Source organism: Melanerpes formicivorus, unplaced genomic scaffold, assembly GCF_026170545.1.
Source record: "Melanerpes formicivorus ecotype bairdi unplaced genomic scaffold, bMelFor1.0.p_v2 SCAF_2, whole genome shotgun sequence".
Lineage (NCBI taxonomy): Eukaryota > Metazoa > Chordata > Aves > Piciformes > Picidae > Melanerpes > Melanerpes formicivorus.
In genome coordinates this window covers 10375954-10400427 of record NW_027142354.1, presented here as the reverse complement: position 1 = coordinate 10400427, position 24474 = coordinate 10375954, and the positions used below count along the sequence as shown (strand labels likewise).

The 24474-nt window shown below is 43.8% G+C and overlaps 1 protein-coding gene across 1 annotated transcript; it reads left to right on the top strand.

Moving 5' to 3' along the window:
• Nucleotides 1-11385: 11385 nt before the first annotated feature.
• On the top strand, nucleotides 11386-23140 carry LOC137447185 (p53 apoptosis effector related to PMP-22-like). Its single transcript, XM_068150464.1, has 3 exons — nucleotides 11386-11704; nucleotides 19964-20107; nucleotides 20697-23140. The coding sequence occupies exons 1-3, from the start codon at nucleotides 11494-11496 to the stop codon at nucleotides 20930-20932; spliced, it is 591 nt and encodes a 196-aa protein (XP_068006565.1). The 5' UTR covers nucleotides 11386-11493; the 3' UTR covers nucleotides 20933-23140.
• The last annotated feature ends 1334 nt before the right edge of the window (nucleotides 23141-24474 follow it).

The following is a 24474-nucleotide window of genomic DNA, read 5'->3' as shown; positions in this document are numbered from 1 at the left end:
CTTTTCAGAGTGCTACCATGTAGTAACATTATTCAGAGTTGCTGACAAGTCTGAATAGCTCTTTTTCTAAAAAATGAAGGAGTGACAGTTGGGGAAAGGTAATAATAGCACTGGGCAGTAAGGATTATAGCTGCCTGTGCCATTCACTGTACTACACATTTTATCTGCAAATGCTCCCTTAGAGAAGCACAAACAAGAACACAAAGGAAGCTGAACTCTGAAATCTGCCTGTAATTTATAATACTCATATTTTTGGGACAGCCATCTCTTGGCAAGGTAAGTTCTTTTATTTATAGGCAGGGACTGTTCAGGATTTGCATGCTAATGCATTCACATCTGCAAAGCCTATAAATTAGCCTCCAGCTCATTACAACAATGCCATTGTCCCACTTGCCAATATGTAATTTGGTTCAAAGTGTTTCAGATGTCCACAAAATCAGAACAGCCTAAGGGAAGAGCTTCACTGTTGCAGTATTAGCACACCAAAAAAGTATCTTACCCATCCCCCTCAAAAACAAACAAACAAACAAACAAAACCCCCCACTACCATAAAATGACTGGAGGAGAGGAAGCTGCAAACCGTTTCAGGAAGATGAGCCCCAATTCCTAACACTCAAGAAACTGGAAAGCTGCTGCTATGTTTAGAGGTGTTTATGCCAGTTCAGCCAAAAAAGAAAATTCATTTATAGCTGCTAGTAATGGGCTCACAGTAAAAATATCTTCATAGAAGACTAAGTCACTTGGCTGTGCATCCTGACTGTATCCTAATGTGTTCATGATCACTGTGGTCATTACTGGTTAAATAATTGTTGTGCCTAGCTCTCTGAAACAAACCCTGAGGTTATTTTTGGGGGGGTTGTTTTGTTGTGAGCTGTATAAAGGCAGTCCTTACTTCCAGGTTGCCCCTTTGTTAAGCTGAGAAGAAGATAAAACACAGCATAGCCAAAGCAGGCTCGTAGAGCACATATCCTTTCCCATCAGATGCATGGATGCCTCCTATGATAATTCACTTTGTCAAAGAAATGGTACAAGAGTGCTAGGCCTACAGGTTCATCTTCTGAAATCTCTGCACTCTCAATTTTGCTGCTGAGGGGAGGGTGAAGACTCTTCACCACTCTGGTAAACTTGGGCTCAGTTTTATAACTTCCATCTGGTTATCTTTAGCTGTTCTGAGACACATAGACATGACCACCCTTACAAAAGATAAAAGTGAAACCCTTACAAATAAACCCCAAATCTGTATAGTTGGAAAGATCTGAAACGGAGTGATAGAGCTTCTGTCAGCAAACTCTCACCCACTGCCCAAACTTGCTTCTGCATTACCCTACTGCTTTGCATCCTCTGGCCTTTCATCTCTTCCTCCTCACCTCTCTATGTACTCTTCCCTGGCTGTAGAGTCCTGAAAATCTCTTTGCTTTACTGGACTACTGCTATGATGGTAAATGTCCATAAATGAGAAGGCAGCCTGAAACGAGAGAGCTTCAACTGAGGCTTCAGAGTGGGAAGGGCAAGGCACAAGCTATCAGAAGTGTGGCATTGGATTCAAGATCCAGATATATCTGCATGCAGGAAATGTGGCACTGTATTAAATCTATTTTTTGAATACTCACTAATAATAATAGCTGGTTATTGATTTATTTACCTGTAACAAGACCAGGCTGGATGGGATTTTGAGCAACCTGGTCTAGTGAAAGGTGTCCTTTCCCAGGGCAGGAGGTTTGGAACTAGGTGATCTTTAAGATCCCTTCCAACCCAAACCATTCTATGAGTCTATGATGTGTAACTCTCTTGTTTATCAGAGTAGGTGGGAAAGGAGCAGAAATGCAGGGCTCTGTATGAGTCATAACCCAGAAAAAGCTCTGTTGAGAATACAGCTCACACTGCTCTGCCATGTAGCCCAGGTGATAACCATAAGTGTGGCTGTTGTCTCCCTGTTGTCAGGCTATTACCATGAATGACAAGACTCCCTGTGATGTATTCAAATGGGGCTACAGGTAGGAATTTCTCCATTTCATTTTCTTACATTATTCTTTTTCATACTTCCATAAGGAAGATTAAATGCAACGTAAAGAAAAGTAACTTGTTTAGAACAAACAGAAATAAAGGGTGGGGGGAGAAAGTGTTACTTCTAAATCTAGGGCTTTGACCTCAACTCTTTTCAATTATAATTTGTTGATCTTGCTAAACAATGTGCAAGAACAGATCCAGCTATGTGGCCCAGGGGTGATTTATACACCTCTGCAGCTTATCCCACTACACAAGTGGGCAATGGTCATACATGAGCCATAGCCCCGTCACCCTCTGTCACTCTGCAACTGGCAGATAGCTGGCAGGTCTTTCTTTTAAATGTAGGACAGTGCAGTGAACTGTGTGGGACTTTTCTATCTAATTGCTGGGCACAGAATAAGGAAACAAGAGGGCATGGTGTTCTCACTGAAGTATGCAGTTCCAGCATCTGTTTAAAAGCAGTCTTCTTGCCTGTGTTAGAAGTCAGGCTGTTTGGTGTCAAGTTTGCAATGACCTTCTCATAGATGGGACCTGGAGAGGTCACAGCTGAATGTGGACCACTGGCCCCATCCATACTGCTCTGAATATGCCTAGCTGGAGATGGCAGCAAGCACTGATATGGCTACCTCTCCTCCTCACAATTACCTCACCCAGAAGCTGAAGACCATTTGAGGCTGCTGAGGAGCTGGACATATGAGATCCTGCATGTCCTACAGAGACCAAGCAAGCTCTGGCTGTGTCTGAAGCTGGCCTTGTAGACTGGATCTGCACGTGGACACTGCATCTTGCCCACCAGGCTCCTGTGGCCATGCAGCAGACTGTGCCAACAAACTCTGAGTAGTTGCAAGAGATTCCAGTATTTTGGTAGCTTATCAGTGTTTCCCATGTTTATTGTGTTTCTTCTTTTCCCAGCAGAATGGAGGATGGAATATACTGGATACTATTCCAATACTTCACTGAGAAATACAGCAATTCCCTGGGCTGAGCTGATGCCCATCCCATTTCTAATATCATTCACTTTCTAAACATGGAATAATAGCCTTTATGTGTGCATGTGTGGGAAAAAAAAGATAACAATAGTGCTTTTATTCAGATCAGCTGTGATAGAATCTAATTTTCTCATTCCTCTGCCTGTTGTTCTTTCCTTTATGATTATGCTTAAGCTGTATTTTGGACCTAGTTCATTCATGCTCTGTACTAGAGATGCAAGGACTTACTTCTTCACAAGTGGTGGCAAAACAAACACAAATGCAACTGAAGACTAGGAACAGACATACTGTAAAGACCATTTAAAAACATGCATTTTCCTCTGTGTATATTTAACACTTTCCATCTTTGCCATATGTTCTTTCCCTCCTCAATTTGCCTTTTAGATTGTTCTTTAATACTTGCAACAGAAGGGAAGTTGATCTTTCATTTGTTCTGCAAATATTCCTTATTGTCCCAGGTTTTATTACCCCATCTGTTATGGTGTGATCAATTGAAGCCTTCCATGGTCTCACTTTTCCAACTGATCATACTGTACCACAGATTATATTTCAATTTAATTGCTATCTACTGTATGATGTGTAAACTAGAAAGAGAGGAGCAAAAAAAGATGAGGATATTTTCCCCCTGCCTACCATTCCTCTCTTTCTGTGTAAGCACATATCCTCAGTCCTTACTTGCTATTGGTGACAGTGTTTAAACTAAATCCCTCATCCCCACTACATGAATCTGATGCTTTTATCTCAGTGTTTACTACTTTGGAGCACAAAAGTATAAGCTCACCAACACTTGGGGGAAATGGGGAGATACGATCATGCATCGTGAGCTCAAGCAACACTTTTCTGCAGCGCCCTTGCTGAAATAGAAGATTTTCAACCCGAGCACTCTGTTTCCCTGTTTGCCCTCCTCTATCTCCCAGACCTTCCCTCTTGGCCATGCAGAGTTGTGTTAATTCTGCCACTGTGTGTAATTTTTAAATTACTTTTTGTCCCCATTTCAAGGCATTCACAGGCAATACCTTCTGCAAATTCCTCTTTCATCTTTATGCACTCAGCTCTGTCTGTCAGAGCAAGGTGCTCAGAAAAGACATACTTTTAAAATTAGAGGTACAGCACTGTTTCTGTAGGAAGCTAACTCTCTCAGTGTGATCAAGCTGATTTGAAGAGAGTCTTTTGCAGCAGGAAAAAGAGATGGAAATTGCTCCTATCTGTCCAGCACTATGGGATAAAAGACTCAGCATTATAACTATTTAACTATTGCTTTTTGTAATAATAAAGTGAGTCATTGCCAGAGAGGAACATGGAGCCATGGAGGAACATGATGCCAGCTCCTGCTGTAATAAGAATTGGAAGAGATGGTGTAAGAAGTAGCACCCCTAATTTGTCCCTAAAAATTACTCAAAATATTGATGTTCATGGATGCTGCATGAATCCAGTTTCTCATTCACACGTGCTGCTAATTTGGTTGTTGTGATCCCTCATTTGAGCATGTACTCAAGCACCAGACTGTCTTAGAAATCCTTGATGGACTGAGCTATTGGATGAGTCATTTATAAAAGATAAAGAGGGTCTTTAATGTGGAGCTGTGCAATGAACCATATCCTGTCTGCTTCTGGATGTGCAAGATTAAAGTCTTCCCAAATGCTCCTGATGCTGTTGCTGGGAATCAAGACATCATTTTACCAGAACTGCTTGTGCTGAGGCTGGAAAGAACAAAAAAAGGTGAAGGTCTTCTAGAGTGTTGTGTGGGCATGTTTGAGATATGCATGACATTACAGAGGAGAAGGAGCAGCTGAGACGGGAAAAACAGATTAATGCAAGTAAATGCAAATAGCAATGAGAAGGAAAGCTTCTATAAATTTATCCACCCAAGTATCTTTTTCTCAAGGTATTTGAATGAAAAACCTCTAGATTTTACTATTTTCTCCAAAATATTGAATAATACAAAGATAGATATATATATATATATATATATATAAAATCAGTGCTAAGAATGGATAGCAGGGGCTTCCAGGTCCCTAAATTAGCTTGCACCCACAGATGGAAAGATGTGCCAAGCTCCCACTGAAAGGCTTACAAGGCATAAAGGCTCTGTGGTGCAGATGCATAGACAGGAGCCAACCTCAGAGAATGACTGGCTCTCCATCAGCGGCAGGGAGACAACCAGATATTCCACATCACCCTCAGGCTAAAACAGCTAAATGAGAGGAATTCCAGTTTGAGTTCCTGGCATGCAGTTCCAAGACTAAATTGCCTGCTTGCTACAGGAGCAGGAATAAAATGACTTTGTGCCCATGAAAGGGCCCCACCGAAGCTAACCAAGCTGCTCGGGAGGCTCCACGGTGGTAGGCTGCGGATGCTGGGCCACTACAAGCCCCTCTGTGAGGATACTGTAAGACCTCTTCGCCCCACTGTGTCCCCGCTGCGCCCCGGGAAGCCCAGCCCATATTTTCGGGCGGTATTTCCTGCCCCCTGCTGGTGAGGGCTGCTACCGGCGCTCCCGCTGCCCCTCGAAGTCTGAAGAAGGGACGGACCCTCAGGCCTCTAGACTACCTGCAGTGTAAGGAGCAAGTGCAGGAGTGAGTATATATATACGCTCTTTCAAAATTAATATAATCGTAGGAGACATCTCCAGCATCAGCAGAATTTCAGACCTGATGCCCCTACTCGGAATGGCGTGAAACACTGCCAGCGTCCCGGCCGGTCAGGGCTACAGTAACTGCATTGCTAGCTGCATGTCTAGCTTTTTATCTGGCACTGCACAAATGCACAGTTTCCCCAAACACATCTTCTCTCAACTTATTTAATGTGGATGGACAATTCAGAACAAGTACAAGTATGCTGCTCTGCAAATCCTCGTAAGTCTTCCCTGTACTTTGAGTAAATAGAGGTTGATGTTAAAACTTGAAACCAGTGAAAATCCCCAAATCCTCATCAATAAGTATGCATTTGAACTTTTTCCCCCTTTTTTATCTTTGAGGGGGGGGTGTGTTTGTTTGGTAGGTTGGTTGGGTTTTTTTGTTCTTGAAGGTATAGTTCAAAAAGAAATATTAGCAGCTTTAGGAAGGAATAGAATAGAATAGAATAGAATAGAATAGAATAGAATAGAATAGAATAGAATAGAATAGACCAGGTTGGAAGAGACCTTCAAGATCATCACATCCAACCTATTATCCAACACCACCTAATCAACTAAACCATGCAACCAAGTACCCTATCAAGTCTCCTCCTGAACACCTCCAGTGATGGTGACTCCAACACCTCCAATGATGGTGACTCCACCACCTCCCCAGGCAGCCCATTCCAATGGGCAATCACTCTCTCTGTGTAGAATTTCTTCCTAACCTCCAGCTTAAACCTCCCCTGGCGCAGCCTGAGACTGTGTCCTCTTGTTCTGGTGCTGGTTGCCTGGGAGAAGAGACCAACCTCCATGTTCACCTCCTGCACCAATCTCCCATTCCTGCAGGAATAGTTTCAGTGTTAGCTAGGCAATTGCTATCACTTTTTTACCAGTGCTTATTAGAATCATGCACAAAGATGGTCAGTTTGCAGCCTTGGGAAAGCATTTATGGACATAACCAAAATGAACATGGTGATCAAGGATGACACAGTTCTTGATTTGATCCTTCCCTTTTTAACATTTTTAACATTCTGAAAATGCAAATGAGAGCATAAGGTAAAGGAGGAGAAGTTGCAGCAACAAGTCTGTAGACTCTCTCTGAAGGCCTTGAATACTGTGTCTGCATGATCTAAATGACCCATAGGCCTCTGGAGAGCTCCAGGGCAAAATCTCAGCCACCAGGGATTCTGCTATTTCCTTTAATAGAGATGATAGATAATAGACATGATTTCATCCAGTGCAACTCCAGGACAGCTCACAAGCCTCTGCACAACCTAAGTTTAGAAAACTGGATCTGCTGAGTTAGTGAGCTGATGGGCACCTTAATGACTACGTACGTGGCAAGCATAGGCACAGTACACACTGAAGGAGAAGGGCTTGTTACTGTCCTTTTATTTCTAAGATTTCAGGTCATCTCAGGCTGATGGAGGCACATAAGCTGCCTCTCACTGGAATGAGAAAGGGTTAGTCACACCTCTAGAGGCCACACTCCATGTCCTGGTATTTTCACAAGGCATTTGAAGCAGACTCAACAGTACATCAATTTGCACAGAGCCAGCTTATTGCAGCTGTTCCAGCCCCAGACGAGTCTCTAATGTAAGATGCATTCAACCAAGGGCTACTGGCAAAAGCTGGTTGGGAAAATTGCTTTCTTTTAAATTTGGATAATGGCACCTTTACAGCACACATGAGGAAATGGGAGTTTGATCCAGAAATACTGCTGGAGTGGTAGTTGCAGTTTATATCAGGTAACTCCCATCCTTATCCTGTTTTATAGGTTGAATGACTACCTTGTTTTGGTGATGCTAATTAGGCATTATGGCTGTGATGCCTGAAGAGAGATTGTATAGAATTGGGGCACGTGGACATGGAGGAAAGTGAGTGTAAGATGCTGCTGAAGGGCAACACACATGAATTCTATAAAAAATTGATTTATAACAAGTATTCAGTCTGTGGACACTGATATTTTTTCCTAATGATTTTAGCTGAGAGATAAACAGGCTAGAAAAATATATGCAGATTAAATGGAGGGGAAAAACAATGAAAAAAGAATCTCAGCCCTGAGGTGACCTCCTGCCCTGCCCCATGGCTGCCTGCTGCAAGGCAGAGGGGTGGCCTTGCCACTGTTCTAGCCAGCCTGTTCCTATCACCCCCTCGAATGCAGTCTTGGGAACTAGCCTGTGGATTCCCACCAGCTGATTTCAAAGCTGTAGCCGTGAGAGCCCAGCCGCACCCATCTGGGCTGGAGCTGATCCCTGACCTTCACTCAGCACCGCTTGGTTTTCTCTGATAGCTGGGTAAATGATTGCCCACAATGGTAAATGATTTACTCCACATAAACCACTCAAGGGCCACATCTCTGTTATGCTACAGAGAAGAAATATTGCTATAGAGCCCCAAGGGTTATGAATTTATCTTTTTATTTACAGCATAAAGAATTAAAGGTAAGAATAGTGGTAGTGAAAGAAGCTTATGATTCCTTTTTCCCCATGGTAAAAGAAAAATTTGGGGGAAGTGTCTGGTTTTCATCAATACTATAGAACCTCTCATCCTGTTCATAGAGAAAGATAATGCACTTTTGACAGAGCAGCTTGGTCCAAAATGCCCAAATAGATTCAGGCATTTTTGATTGTTCAGTAGAGGAAGCCTCCACTTTATTTTGTTCCTTCTTAAAGCATCTTTTCTTCATGATCATAGCACTACATGTTTTTCATGCGTGTATCACTGCCATCCCAAAGAGCTGACTCCTACCATCTGGTGTCTCTGAAGATGTGGGCTATACAGCTTAGAGGTGAGAAAAAACTACATATGCTGCTGGAGTTGCCTATTTTGCTGCAGGAGGCACTAGTTTATTAGTTTGCTAGATTTCCTCACTCTTAAATCCAAGCGACACTGTGATTGAAGGCAGATAATTTCACTGGCTGTGTTGTAGGTCCTTGATCTCACAGAACAGAAAACTTGGTGCATTATATTCTAAGTTCAGAGAGATTTTCCAGTCCTTTAAAAGCCAGATGTTTTAAAACAAAGGAGAAAATGTCATTTCTCTCTTCACTGGGTCACTGGGAGTAGCAGAGTAGACATGACTGCTGCCAATGCCTGAGGTGGGCTTTGAGGCTGGCCTTGCTGCTTCTCAACATGCCTACCCACCTACTGCACCATCCAGGTGTGGGCACAACCTTGGGAAACAATGCAAGTACTAAAAGTGGCCATCTCTATAATCCTCTCTGAACTGGAGGAACTCTCTAACTTTTGACCTTGTCGTGGAGCAAGAACTTTCCTGAGTGGTGCATTCCTACTCAATTTATTGCAAAATGGATTAAATTTAACCTTTCTTCTCTTCCAACACCTCTTACATTTTGTGCTGAAGAAAATACCTTCTGCATCTCCTTCTGATGTGACCTGAGTGCTGACAGTGAGATTGCTGTAAAATCACCTGTTGGCACTGCACACATGAAGTTCTGCCACAGTGACAAAAAGCGATGATCCTGGTGCCCAGTCCTGCCCTTTGTGTCTGTGCAGAACTCTGCTGATGAATTATGCTTGAAAATAGTTCAGACAAAATTTATTTACAGCTCTGTTCTGTTATAGATTTGGAGTGAAATCTGAACAATGGGAATGACCATCAGGAATAAAGGTTATTTTGGTTATAGTGTGGTACTGATGATTTGGTTAGATTTGAGAAGGACAAAGGTGGGGTAACCAAGGCTTCAAGGATGGAACGAACATAGATATGATTTGAATTAATATTGTAAGGAAATAGTGGCAAGAACTGGACAGTGGAAGAGAAGTCATAAATAAAAGGCATTTGTATCATAGTATCAGTCAGGGTTGGAAGGGACCACAAGGATCATCTAGTTCCAACCCCCCTGCCATGGGCAGGGACACCCCACACTAGATCAGGCTGGACAGAGCCTCATCCAGCCTGGTCTTAAACACCTCCAGGGACGGGGCCTCAACCACCTCCCTGGACAACCCATTCCAGGGCTTCACCACTCTCATGGGGAAGAACTTCCTCCTCACATCCAGCCCGAATCTCCTCACCTCCAGCTTCATTCCATTCCCCCTAGTCCTATCACTACCTGAGATCCTGAGAAGTCCCTCCCCAGCCTTCCTGTAGCCCCCTTCAAATACTGGAAGGCCACAATTAGGTCATCTTGGAGCCTTCTCTTCTCCAGACTGAACAGCCCCAACTCTTTCAGTCTGTCCTCATAGGAGAGGTGCTCCAGCCCTCTGATCATCCTTGTGGCCCTTCTCTGGACACGTTCCAGCATGTCCATATCCCTCTTGTAATAGGGGCTCCAGAACTGGATGCAGTACTCCAGGTGAGGTCTCACCAGAGCTGAGTAGAGGGGGAGAATCACCTCAAAGTATCTGTGTGTGTGTGCCTGTGTATGACTAAGCAGTAAATGGATACCTTATCCAGGAATATGCAAGACATGAATTTTTCCAGACAGGTGATTTAAATCTGGATTAGATCTTAAAATCAGCCCTTAATAATTTTGTCAGTCAGTACACACTTCCCAGTAAAAGCCCTTGAGACAGCAAGTAGTCCTTCAGGAGCAAAAAAATGGAAATTTTGAAAAGCATCAACATAAAAATAACCTTTTCTTCAGTTTTTAGGAAGTGTTACAATAATTCCTAGCTATAGCTTTCCATGTGCAGTCTTTGAAAAGCCACATGCTATGCAACAAATGTGCAAATAATCTTTTAAAGCTGCTTAAATATTATTGACAGAATTCATACTTCTCACAACCCCATTTTAAACTCACATTGTATTAACAAGTACATACTTCCTAGATAGATACAGCATCTTAACAGACTTTACTGGTGGGAACTTTGAGGAGTATGTTGAAGCTGCTCCAAAAGTTGACCAAATGCATGTGAGTTACATGTCTAAAACACATGCTTGCTCACATGACAATAGGACGATAGGATGATGGGATGGGATCTGTGTAGATCTTATTGTTAAGAAATGTTTCTGCCATGACCAAAAATTTGGGGTTTCATTCATCCCATGTAATGGGGAAGCCTTTGGTTTGGCCATCTTACAGATGTGTTTCCAGACATGGCATAGGGAAACAACACGACATGTGGATCTTGAGTACCGCTTGTACACTGTGTCTGTTTGGAAGCCAGAGCATAACTGCAACCAAACACTCATTAGATGATTATTAGGAAACAGGCATTTGTTTAATGCAGAGCTTGATGCCAGACAAGTGATGGCTTCCCTATTAATGATGTCACATTCCTATCCTCCCATAACACATTTCTTTCTTTTTGCACTAAAATTGCCCCAAAAGTGGACAAGAAGTTGACCACTTAAATTGCAGAGCAACTCTTGCAAGCTTTTTTGGTACCTGAAGTGGCTACATCACTGGTATCATCAATGATGGGTAATGGTCATCTGTCGGCCCAGCGAACAGAGAGGAAGAAGATGAGCATCCTCACCCAGGAAGTGGACAGAGCCTGTGAAGCCTTGCCAGAACCCAACGTCTTGAGGTGGCGGGGCCACGACAGAGAATCGGGTCCAGACGCGGGACTGTGGCAGCCAGCAAGGGGTTAAGTGCAAGGCTGAGTGCGAGGAGAACTAGAGAAGGGCCCACGGCTTCGGAGGGCTGGTAAGAGCCGGGGCAGGGCGAGGAGCGGGGCCCAGCCCCGCGTTCCCTCCTCTCCTCTCCGCCGGCCCCACCGGTCGGGGCCGCCGCCAGGCTTAGTCAGAGGAATGTGGGTGGGACTGCCTCCTCCTCCGGCGCCTTAAAAACTCGCTCGGACCGACACACACGCAGCGTCCCGTCCCGGCGGAGTGTCCCTGGCACACCGCGCTCCAGCCCAGCCACTCGCGACGCCCGGGCTCACTGGGTGCCCCGCCGGCCGGGCAGGATGGTGGTGTGCGGCCTGGCCTGCTGGAGGTGCCGGTGGCTCCTGCCCCTGCTACTGGGGCTGGCCATCATCATGGGCATCATCGCCCTGGCGGGCAGGGGCTGGCTGGAGTCTGAGTCGGAGCCCTACGTGCAGCAAGCGTCGCTGTGGGAGAGCTGCACGCGGGGCGAGGAGGACCTCAACTGGAGCTGCCAATCCCTCATGGAGTATGGTAAGCGAGAAGCCTTCCGACGGACCCGCGGCGGTGGCTGGAGATCAGCGAATGCAGTGGGTGCTAACGCCATGAGCGTTCTCCCCACCGGCGTTGTGGAGCGGATGCTTTCTGGGGTGGACTTTCTCTCGCAGAACCAGTACCGACACAGTTTCAGGGGTTAAACCAGTAAAGAAATACTGGTCTAGGCTTCTTCTGAGCAATCTTTTCTATGGGTACAACTCTAAGCCAAAGCGTTGGCATTTTGGTTTTTTTATTAGAAGTTACTTTTCAGCCAAGGTCGGAGAGCCCAATAGCCACAAGTCCCTTCTTCAGTTTGCTTTCTCTCAAGGACCTGCAGGCTGCAGTCCCAGCAGCCTCACCTGGCACCATCCAGCTACCCCTCCCAGTGCCGGTGGTCTTGTACAGCGAGCATGAAGACCTTCATACAGGGTGTCCTATGCAGAACCACACCTGGACAAGAGTAAAATGGTCTTTACTTCCCCAGCCCTCTGGAGGAAGACAGCACCTTAATCTGACCCAACCTGTGGCTATTGGGATGCTTCCTGAGCTGCAGTTTAAAATGGCCTGATATGGGTTTACAGGCAGAAAAAAACATGCTGCTTCCTCTGTGTACTTCTCTGCTGCGCTGGGGCCAAAATCAAGGGATAATTGTGCCTCTGTTTTAACTTGCTGAGCTGCTTCTGTATCTGGCATAACATTCTTACTGCACACTCCCATTTTCTGTTTTGTTTTGGTTGGATTTATTTTTGCCTTCTAGAATATGTGTGTCTGATTACATCTGGTTCTCCCTCAAACAAAGTATTTCTGGACGAATAAGCAGATCCGCCTTAAGATTCTGGATGAGGGTACTTTGGGGACTGGGAGGCTGGAAGGGTGTGTTTCAGCTGAGAGTTGGGGCTGCTTCCTTATGCAGATCCCTTGCCACCCGAACACGATGGGCTGACTTCCAGAGGCTTTTCATTGCGACACTCCTGTGTAAGCTAAATCCTGAAGATATTGCAAGAGCAGTGGCTTCGTTTCTCAGCCAGGTGATGACTGCAATTTTTACTGTAGGTGGAAGAAATCTGACTAGTTTGACAAAAATATCTGTCTGCCTGCCATGTTAGACAGAGAATAAAGGTAGTGTGAGGTTGCTGACATTTGCATTGCATAGGGAAGAACTGTTAATGCAGTAGAGCTGCTGAAATTTGCTTTGTCCTGTAATGACACTGCTCCTCATGTCCCGAGTACTGATGGGTGTGTGTGTTGAGTCAGCCCTGAGCAACTTTCTGCTGTTTTTTTCTAGTTAAACTGTCAGAGAGGAAGAATATCCTTGATTCCACTTATTTAAACCAAACCTTATTTAAATCCTTGGTTTATTTATACCAGCTTGACTTTGCCTCTTTTCATTTTCACGACATCAGTGCCCCTGTCTACTCAAATACCATTTATGTCTAGAGACAGGATGTAATGTATGAGTTCAGGTTTTATTTATTTTGCTTCCTTTTTTTCCTATGCTAATTCAATTAGGCTCAAAATAGGTGAGGGCATTTACAAAGGGAAAAAAATGCCTAGCAGGCATTTACAGCACTGCTGCAGGAAAATAAAAGGTAATTGAGATGCATAACTTGTGTTTTGCATACAATAAATACTTACACGCTAAGCATCCTGTGCCTCTCCTCCTGATGAAATGAAAACTTCATGTGGGATCCCCATTAAAAGAAGGCTTCCTGAGACAGTTTCTTAATTGAGCTGCATCTGTATTAAGATGAAAAGAAATAACAGCCAGCTCACTTGTTTTAAGTGGGGGGGAGAGGGGCAGGAACAGAGAAAGAAAAAGTGGTAAATTAGAGTGTCTCCTTAACTGCATTGCTTCTGGAGGCACATTTGCAAATACCATGAGAGGAAGAAGTGGAAAAGGAAAAAGAAGAGTAGGATGTCATTTGGTAGGGACGTGGTGACCATTAGAGCTGGTTTGTGTCTGGGAAATACCTGACTGGCAGTGTCTGTGTATTATCAAAATGCAGAGCTGCTGTACTGCACTATAATGTGACTCAAGATGACCTAGCCTGGACCATTGCAGGATTACACTGATTACTGTATGTTTAAACCGTATCAGTAAGCCATCAGATCTGGCAAGGATTGTTTGCAATGTGGTTACTTGGAGAGAGAGGTTGTCTTTACAATCATGAGGCTGTAAGTTTAGGAGCAATCTTTGTGGGTGATTGTGTCCACTGCTCCCTGTGACTTTGCTCTGAATTGTCACTAAAAGATGGGTGTGTATGTGTGCCATAAAGGTGATCACATAGAAACGAATTTTCTTGTACTCCTAAGAGCCAGTTGGTAAGGGAAGCATTCACCTGGATCCTTACTGGGGGGAAGGGGGGGGGAGGGAAAAAAAAAGGAAGAAAACCCCCAAAAGTTGGAACATTAAAGTAGGAGCCCAGCCTTTGTGAATCATATGTCACTGCACCTGTGTCCCAAGGAGCGTGGACTTTGATACCACATATTATTGGTGGAGCTGAGTACATGTGTTGACTTCACTGAGGAGGCAGGTAAATAAATAAGGAATGTTACATGTACACTTATTTTTTCCAGTATACCTCTTTTCAGGCATGCTTCTATCTGATTCTTGATGCCAAGATGTACTAGAGGCTAACTTAGCTTATTGTGTCAGCTGAGTGCAGGCACTTGGAAAATGCTAGTGGCAGAGGTATGGCAGTTGGTGTCCCTGAATACACCCAGAAAATCCCATTTACTGCACCTCTCCAATAAAAGATCCCAGTGAGTAGGTGAGGTTGGTGTCCTTCCCAGTGGACTTTTCTGGCACCCCAGGGAGGTACACTTGCACAGTGAGCAACACAGAGATGTTAAAAGTAGGATTCTGCCTCTCCTGAGCTCCTGGCAGAACCAAGTAGCTGAAGGGAAGTTTGTACTACTGGGCTTTTATTTAATGTTTGGTAGTATAGCAACTAGTTTTCCTGCACTCCTAAAGCCAAACCATATTCCCAGTATTAAATCCCAGCCAGCCCTGGCAGCTAACCTTTGATTCTGACCTGTGCTATGCTCACTGTGGGTATGCACATAGCTTCCCTTCACCAGTCATGCTACCATAGAATTTTGCACATTGTGTGAGCAAGAAAATACTAACAGCAGCATTCTCTTGCTTGCAGTCCACCATTCCTCTGTTTCCTCAACAAAAGCAAGTATTTTTTGGCATTCCATGTAATGGTCTTTCAAGGCCAAGGAAAAAATACTACTAGCATTTATATGCAGAAAAACATTAACTACAGAGTGAAAACATGCCTCATCGATGCAAGTCATGGGAAAAACTTCTGTCTTAAGATTCCAGTCTTTAGCAAACTGACAAACTAGCTTCTGCTTTTGTAAGTAAGTGAATAAAGATGAGAAAGGCTTATAGCTTCAAACTCTGTAGCAGTCCATCCTCCTGGTAGGCAGTTTTCCCTGTCCTTTTATTCATTTCTAAAGGGAAATCTAGGTTTAAACATAGAATCATAGAATGGTCTGGGTTGGAAGGGACCTCTGAAGGTCATCTAAGTCCAACTCCCCGCTGCAGTCAGCAGGGACATCCATGACTAGACCAGGTTGCCCAAAGCCTTTTCGAGCCTTAAATACCCTACCCTGTATAGCTTCTGTCTCCTCACTGGTGAGGCTGAGGTGTGGCTGAATAAAATCAGGAAATACACCTAACACTTAGGCTCTCTTGCCCTTTTTTGAATTTCATCATCTTGCTGGTTCTCATCAACTCTTAAATAATCCTGACTCCTCCTAGCTATTTGCATGATAACATTTGCAGCTTAGTTTCTTTCCATAGTCATCATTAATCAAGCTTTGTAATAAAAGTCTTAGTCCTTCCTAATAATTATAGACCTTCAATGCCCAAATGTTGGTTTTGTTTGGGGTTTTTTTTGTGTTTTTTTTTTTTTTCTTTTAGATGTTCTTTAAACACCACCTAATTGATCAGTGCTTTTCTGCTGATTAGATGGAGACCTGGGAAGCTGACCTGGGAAATGATGATACCTCCAACTGTTCTTCTTCTTCTTTTCTGCTCTTCTGTTTATGTAGCTCCAAATTGTTGTGATGTTGTTGTTTGATTTCATAAACAGACATCATGTTTATGCCTATTCTGAGTCCCTTTGCAAATGCAGGGATTCTCTCCCTCCCTCTCCTTCCTTCTCCCTCCCTCTCCTTCCTTCTCCCTCCCTCTCCTTCCTTCTCCCTCCCTCTCCTTCCTTCTCCCTCCCTCTCCTTCCTTCTCCCTCCCTCTCCTTCCTTCTCCCTCCCTCTCCTTCCTTCTCCCTCCCTCTCCTTCCTTCTCCCTCCCTCTCCTTCCTTCTCCCTCCCTCTCCTTCCTTCTCCCTCCCTCTCCTTCCTTCTCCCTCCCTCTCCTTCCTTCTCCCTCCCTCTCCTTCCTTCTCCCTCCCTCTCCTTCCTTCTCCCTCCCTCTCCTTCCTTCTCCCTCCCTCTCCTTCCTTCTCCCTCCCTCTCCTTCCTTCTCCCTCCCTCTCCTTCCTTCTCCCTCCCTCTCCTTCCTTCTCCCTCCCTCTCCTTCCTTCTCCCTCCCTCTCCTTCCTTCTCCCTCCCTCTCCTTCCTTCTCCCTCCCTCTCCTTCCTTCTCCCTCCCTCTCCTTCCTTCTCCCTCCCTCTCCTTCCTTCTCCCTCCCTCTCCTTCCTTCTCCCTCCCTCTCCTTCCTTCTCCCTCCCTTCTCCTTCCTTCTCCCTCCCTCTCCTTCCTTCTCTTTCTTGTGACTACAAGGAACTTCTGAGAACAAACCAGCTAGAAACTTAAGTTCATCTGTCTATGTGTGTGAACAGCTCTGTCTGGCTCTTAGGCAGCAAACAGTGAATGAGAGGATCTTGCAAAAGGAGACAGGAGAGCTGGGTGCTTTTGAGGCCTCAGTCAGCAATCAGGAGGCTCTGGGAGGAAAAGTAGCTGTGAAAGCCTGATTTGATGGCTATGAGAATGAGGGGGATCCTGCATGGAGAAAATCCAGCTTCAGTCAGAGCCCTGCAGCAGCTCCACTGCTGAAAGCTTTATGTGTTGATGAGCATCACAATGGTTTACGTAGGAAGAGAGCATGTCAGGGCTGCATGCTCCTTTCCATGCTTGTAAGGGTGCAGTCTCCCAACCCAAACTCTTCCGTCAGTCACTTACGAAAAGACTTCTGGTCTTACTTTTTTTTGAGATTTTGCTTAGATTATGTGTACCTATACAAGTCCAGAGCTTTTTGTTGCTTTTCCTGTGACTCATGTGGCAGGCTGGCCTTTTGATGGCTACTGTCTTGTCCAGCCCGGAGCAGACCCATGCAGCACTCAGGCCAGCACATATGACTCGGGCTTTGTCAGTATCTATCTGCCAATAACTACCATTGGAGAAGAGAGGAGAGAAAGATATGGATGGAGTCACCAGCATCAAGCTCTGTCACACGAGCACAAAACTTACTGCATTTCAAAATGGTTGTGCCTTATTACCACCCTGTTTCTGAAGACCTGAAACAAAACTTGGCTTGATATTAATCTTCCTGACAAGACAACTCCTACAGCTATGTGTCATCATTTTCATATCACCAGAGACAAGAAAATAAAACACTGTGAGCCGAGCTGGTCTGACCTGTATCCAGAAGCTTGTCACACTTGTAAATTAAGCACAGTGGATACAGAAATAGCAGAGAGAGCAAAGGGGATTTTCTATCTCATGTGTCCTCCAATTGCATTTATGTTGCACCAAACTTCAAGGTGTCGAACCTGAAAGTTATCAGGCAGTTAAAATCAGCTTGGCTTCCCACACTGTGGGAATATAATACATCTGAAAGGGAATGTGCTTTGATAGCTACGTGTTCCTTCTTCATGTGTGCTTGTTTTTAATAGAGTAAATAACAATAAGTAGTATTCTTAGGTTATTTAGTCTGAGTCACTTTACCTGGACTGGCTGTGTACAGTGGTTAAATATCTCTTTATAGTAGTTATCCCTAGATAAATCCCATGGTGGAGACAATATCCAGTACCTATGTTAGGTAGGTCAGAGAATAATTTGTATGGAAAGATTCTATCAGACCACTGATGTAGCCTTAATTTCTAGATGCTCATCAGGTGTCCTACTTCCTTTGTCACCCTGCAGCACATTTTTTTTAGGGAAGGGGTATGAAACATGCAAAAATAGCTGATGGAGAACTAATCTGAAAAGTTTTTGCTGTCTTGAGTAGCTCAAAGAAGGGAGAGGAGAAAGAAGCCCCTTTTTCTTATCCTTTTTATGTTGGCATGACTCGTCAGGTGGCAGTGGTAGTGTGCTGAGATCTGGCTGACAGATAGCTGTTGTTTTTCACTTTTGGTGTTGTAATAAGGGGGAAAGAAACCAGTTCAGGCTGACTTAATGAAAATAGTAGTATGTATAACAATGCTTTGCTTTCAGAGAGAAAAGTGATGTATATAGGAGAGGTGTCTGAGATGTTTTTACTGCATCCTCTCTGTCATATTACTAGGTTTTCCCCATTTACACTACTAGTGGAGTGAGTTAAGATGGAGGATTTTAACTCTTTAGGTAAAGTTTCTCTGCCTCACTGTCCTTTTCCTCTTAGTTCTTGCACAGAAAGAATGGAGGCTGCATTGAAAATAGGATGTCTCCTTAGTTGCTTCAGCTGTGTGGGAACAGATAACTCAGATAACTCAGATGAAAGAAATTTTGTTTGGAAACCATTCTGACCTAGATCTTGCTGCTCCCTTTATTACATTAGAGGGAGCTTGGGATCTGACCCTGCCTCTGTCTGGATGCGTGAAAGTAGCAACCCATGTTATGCAGATGTGGGATGTGAACTGTGATGACAGCTGACTGGAAAACAAAGCCCTCTCCCATATGGTTTAGCCTATGTGGGCAGGTTCCTCCAGGGCAGGAACACCTTTGCTTGTCTTTGTTTGCATTGGGCTCACCTGAAATCTTCCTTGTTTTTTAAAGAGGACAGGCTGTGGCCTTAATGAGAGCCTTTTCACAAGCCCCTCTTATGCAAAAGTGGAATTGCTGCTGTTTTTCTGGGAGGTTTTTTTGCCTTTGCTCTGGTCTGTGGTAGGGGAATTCTGGTTGCTGGTGCTGTTTTGCTTCTGTAAGGCCATTTGCTTTGTGCCTGAGCCTCTCCAGCCTGCAGTTGCTTGAGCCCAGGAATATGCACCACTCCAGCCCACCAGATGTCAAAGTAATGTCACGGGTGACCTTATTGCTCTCTACAACTGCCTGAAGGGAGGTTGTAGACAGGCGGATGTTGGTCTCTTCTCCCAGGCAGCCAGCACCAGAACAAGAGGACACAGTCTCAGGCTGCGCCAGGGGAGGTTTAGGCTGGATGTTAGGAAGAAGTTCTACACAGAGAGAGTGATTGCCCATTGGAATGGGCTGCCCGGGGAGGTGGTGGAGTCGCCATCATTGGAGGTGTTCAGGAGGAGACTTGATGGGGTGCTTGGTGCCGTGGGTTAGTTGTTTAGGTGGGTTGGATTGGTTGATGGGTTGGACGCGATGATCTTGAAGGTCTCTTCCAACCTGGTCTGGTCTATTCTATTCTATTCTATTCTATTCTATTCTATTCTATTCTATTCTATTAATTCTAAGAGTCCTTATCCACTTTACCTCAGATTCTGTGTTCTCCTCCACCTGATACATTTTAGTTGTTTCTAATTTTTTTTTTCAGCTATGAATAGATGCTTATCTTCAAAATCTTTCCTCTTGCCATCACTCACTTCAGCTATTCCAAATCTATTTCTTTTTGGTTGTGCTAATTTTCCTCTGCATGCATTAGTCTTGTTATCAACAAGCAGGTAAGGAGCTGTATGCCGACAGCACTATTATTTCACAGCAGTCATCTCCGGTGGTAGCAACCCTCATCTGCTCTCATACTTGCCCATGCATGGAAGTGGCTTTGGAAACTTGCATGTTGAACAGAAGTGGTAACAATAAAGTACATTCTTGGTGGTTGCATGCCCTGTCTGCTCAGATGTGAGTCTCTTATAGAGTATGGAGGTGTTACCTCTATAACCATGCTGTACTATATCCCTCTTTTCACCAGGACAAGTTAGCAGTCAGGGAGTCCTGTGCTGTGACACCAATGGTGGTGTCTCTGCTCTGAAGCTATGTGTTTTGGAGGCATCCAGTATTGCTTTGGCATAAGGCACTCTTCTTACAGTAAAGGATTTCAACAACAAATGATTAAAGGAAACCTGCAATGACTTAGTTCAGCACACTGCTGTGTATAATGTCTTTCTTGTTTTCTCTTCAAGGATGGGGGAGAGCAGCAGCTGCCACATACCTCGTTGGCTTTGTGATCCTGGTCATCTGTTTTGCCCTTGCAGTCATTGCATTCTCAATTGAGATACTCCGCTTCAACTTTGTGCGAGGAATTGGAGGCTTGCTCTTTGTTGTTGGTAAGGCTGGGCACAAATACAAGGTTACTTTAGATCTAAAAAAGGTGTCAGCACAAAAATGTGCTGGATGGAGCCTCCTTAATGAAATAAGCTGTCTTTGTCTGATTTGTGACGCATTTTCATAGGGAACAAGGGAAGGTTGATTTACGCTCTGAGAAGATAAGAGTTAATGAAGCTCCAGTGACCTTTGTCAGTTAGCACTTTCCCAAAAGCATGCTAAGACTTAGGAGCTGAGAGTTCTGGAATCTTGTTACCTTCCTGAGGGGAGGAGGAGTGACTGGGCTACGGTACAAGTGGGAGTTAACTGGCTCTGCAGGGATCACAGTGCCACAGAGCTGGTCACAGCATGCAGGTATTTGCCTTAGCAACTTGGGAATGTCAGCTGTAGCTGTTGCAGTCAGATAGGCATGGGAATCTGCCTTGGCTAGAAGTCACATAGCTCTGCAAGAATGCAGATTTGAGTGTAGAACTGAAGCTAATCCTTACCTATCTTAAAAGTGTACACAGTTATCTCCAGTACCTTTTATTAGTGGGAAATGTAATACATTGATTTCCATATACTACTGGTTTTCTTTCTTTCTTTCTCTAGCTGCTTTCCAGATCATTGGCCTGGTCATCTACCCAGTAAAATTCACAGAAGAAATACCACTGACAGGAGATAATATGTTCAGCTGGGCTTATGGCTTTGGTTGGGCCAGCACTGTTGTCGTAATAGGTTGTGCTTTCTTCTTCTGCTGCCTCCCCAACTGGGAAGATGAAGTCCTGGGAAACATCAAGCCTACATATTACTACTCCTCCCCAGAGAGAGCACCATATTTAAATTGAAAGACTAAATCCACAGTCAACTGTCAAAACAACAGAGGAGCATTTATGATGTAAATTTGGTGCCTTTGTAGGAGACCAAAGAAAATTGACCATATTTCTCCAAATTATTTCTTGATAGTCCTGGTAATAAATGAGTAAAAATATCACATCTTTCAGCAAATAGCTTTTACCTGAGGTATTGTTTATGTATTCTTGGGTCAATTCTGTTTGGGTGGCATACTTGCTGCTCTCTTCCAGCTACCTGAGTCATCCATATTTTATTCAAACATTTGCTTATGAATAAAGATGTAGTGTTTCAGGTGTGGAAAGGAAGAGGCAGAATTTTGAGCAACCCATTAGAGGGACCTGTAAATTATTGTTTTCACCTCTGGTAAAATTGCCTTAAATGGAACTAGGGAAAACAAGCTCCCAAAAAATGCTTTTTGTTCCGCCAAAGTCAGTCCCAAGGAAGGAACTTCCCTAAAGACTATTGTGGTCACTTGCTGCATGAGGATCTCTTCTTATTCCTGTCCTTGGACTATTGTTATTAGGTATTTGAATCAAAGGGAGAACAAAACTTATCTTTATTTTCCAGCAGTTGATGCTTTTGGATGGAGATGTCATCTAAAGCCTGGAGCTGGTTTGTACAACAGTGGCTAGTCTAAACCTTACTGGTATTTTTGTGGCCACTGCAGGACTTGTGGTGGAACTACATATAATTTAATATACACTGTCCCAGAGAAAACCAATAAGCTTTCAGGTGCTGAACTACATAGATTTTTACATGGTATTTGAGGGATTTAGAAAATATCTTTGAGTAGCAGCAGAGTTTCTTTGTCACTGCAGTGTTATCAGTATCACCTCTGCTTTGGAGGGAAATCTTAGCACAGGTATTAAAAACTTACAAGAGTTTCTAAGGAATGCTGTAGGTACTCCAGAGTTTAATAAACTTGGGGATGCTTTGTGAGTCATTAAGGGTAGCAGGTGAAATAGAAAAGCAGCTCTGTGAGCAATTTGTGTATGTGAACTTCACACAGATACCTGTCTCAGGGAGTAATTGAGCTTGTATTTCTGGAGCCAGCAATTCCAAATAAATAGCCCAGTGAGGCAGAGCTGTGTCTGTTGGTCATGGACCTGCAGCAGTTTACAGCAGGTGTAATTACAGTCTTAAATTTTCTCAGAGATTTCTTCACCTGGGGAAGATGGAAGAGGCTCTTTTGTGGATATCCTCTTCCAGTAATGGGGCAAGTGGCTCTAGGGGAGACAGATTTCTGATGGGCAAGCAAATGCTGCATTTTATAAAGCAGCTGGAGACTTAATTTCTTACTCTTATGAACCCAGTACATAGAGAGGGTAAGTATGTGGCTACATGTATTCATGCACATGTGCAAAATAGGACTTGCAAAGCATTAACCAGCATTCTGTAACACTCAAGTAATCTAGAACTAAGCTTTTTCAATGCCAAATAGTTCTTGTATTATATATTGTATAGCTTTCTGTTTTGTAACAGCTTTTCTAATTGAGTAATCTGATACATTGCATGTGATCCAGGTCTCTTCCAGGCCTGTATTTTATAACTTTACAGAATGTAAACATCTGCAGACTTAACTGTTACAAGCTCAGTTGTGGTGTATGCAATCGACTGTACTTCTTGCTGAAGAATAGAATCCTGTGGCAAATATGTTTGGGTTTTGTTGTTTAGTTGTGGTTTTCTTGTTTGGTATGGGGTTTTGGATTTTTTTTGTTTGGTTGGTTGTTTTTTTGTTTGTTTCCTTTCCTGTACAGTACTGCCTGGCAGGGAATCTCTGTAGACTTACCTGTATCATGAGTAATGATAGCACCTACTTTTCTGGTGAATTCAAAACATAGCAAAGAATCCCAAGTCTGGAAAATCCTTGCACTGCTAAAGCTGAGAAGAAGAAAAGACTTAAGAAAATGGAGGCCCTTCCTAAAAAGAGGGGGGATGGTGTGGTGATAAGGTGCAGCACAACTTAAGTCTTTGGTATGTTTCTGGTTTTTTAGTAAGCACTGTTGTAACTTGTCAAAAAAGCACAAATGTAAAATAAACTTGTCTCTGAATGTACTGGGTAGGGTAGAGGCATAACCAGCATGTTACACAATTAAGATGTTCAGGAGAAAGCTATTGCATATAGTCATTGATTGCTCTCAAGTGATACTGATGTATGTGGCATTGCACTGTGGTGGCTTCATTAAACCTATTGTAACTGATGGTTGTTGAAACTTGGTGTTTGTGGTTCATGGATTCATTTCATAAACTTAAACAAATAGTCATTCTTTCCCTTAAAAAACCAGTGAAAATCAGTATCCATGAAATGTTGGGTTAATAAAATGGAGTTAAGGATCATATCCAGGAGGCAACAACTTCATTTTCCAGGCAAATAAGCTTGAGTATACACTGCAAAACACATTTGTGTTCTTTCATTGGAAGTGCCAGGCATAGAAATATTGTTGCTAAGCCAAAACCTCTTAAATGCATCACAACTTGAGGGGAAGGTACCTAAACTGTTACATGGTGTCTCAGGCATGGGAAGTGTATTCTCTTTTTTATCAAAACTGTGTCACATACCTTTCTTCTGCTGTTTGAGAACTTCAAATAGTGAGAAAAGATGGATCTCCTAATTTCAGTGGAAGGCTACAATTCTCTCATTAGAAACCTTTCAATCTTGATCCTCCAGGTTATGCATGACCTTCAAACAGCCCAGCGCTAGTGGCAGTCTGTATCTTGAACAACTTTTCTCTCTCTGTTTTTACAGAGAGATTGTCTTCTGTAAGGCACTGCTGCTTTAAACCAGCCTGTGGCTTTTGATTTCCAAAAAGGCAGGTTCACCACTCTCCTGATTTCAACAGATGACCTTCTCCTTAAATATCTTAGTTTTAAAACACACCACCTTGGATTCTGGCAGCTTAGAAATATAGAATCATAGAATCAATAAGGTTGGAAAAGACCTCAAAGATCGTAGAGTCCAACCTGTCACCCAAGACCTCATGAATACTCAACCATGGTGTAGAATAGAATAGAATAGAATAGAATAGAATAGAATAGAATAGAATAGAATAGAATAGAATAGACCAGGTTGGAAGAGACCTTCAAGATCATCACGTCCAACCTATCATCCAACACCACCTAATCAACTAACCCATGCAACCAAGCACCCTGTCAAGTCTCCTCCTGAACACCTCCAGCGATGGCAACTCCACCACCTCCCCGGGCAGCCCATTCCAATGGGCAATCTGTGTAAAACTTCCTCCTGACCTCCAGCCTGAACCTCCCCTGGCACAGCCTGAGACTATGCCACGTCCAGTCTCCTCTTGAACACCTCCAGGGATGGTGACTCCACCACCTCCCTGGGCAGCACATTCCAATAGCGAATGACTCTCTCGGTGAAGAACTTTCTCCTCACCTCGAGTCTAAACTCCTGGTGCAGCTTGAGACTGTGTCCTCTTGTTCTGGTGCTGGTTGCCTGGGAGAACAGACCAACCCCCTCCTGGCTACAACCTCCCTTCAGGTAGTTGTGGACAGCAGTAAGGTCTCCCCTGAGCCT

Excerpts from the sequence above, each read along its gene's own strand:
- LOC137447185 (XM_068150464.1), top strand. The coding sequence starts at position 11,494 with ATGGTGGTGTGCGGCCTGGCCTGCTGGAGGTGCCGGTGGCTCCTGCCC. Across the intron at positions 11,705-19,963 it reads CCAATCCCTCATGGAGTATG|GATGGGGGAGAGCAGCAGCT; the intron begins GTAAGCGAGAAG and ends TTTCTCTTCAAG. Across the intron at positions 20,108-20,696 it reads AGGCTTGCTCTTTGTTGTTG|CTGCTTTCCAGATCATTGGC; the intron begins GTAAGGCTGGGC and ends TTCTTTCTCTAG.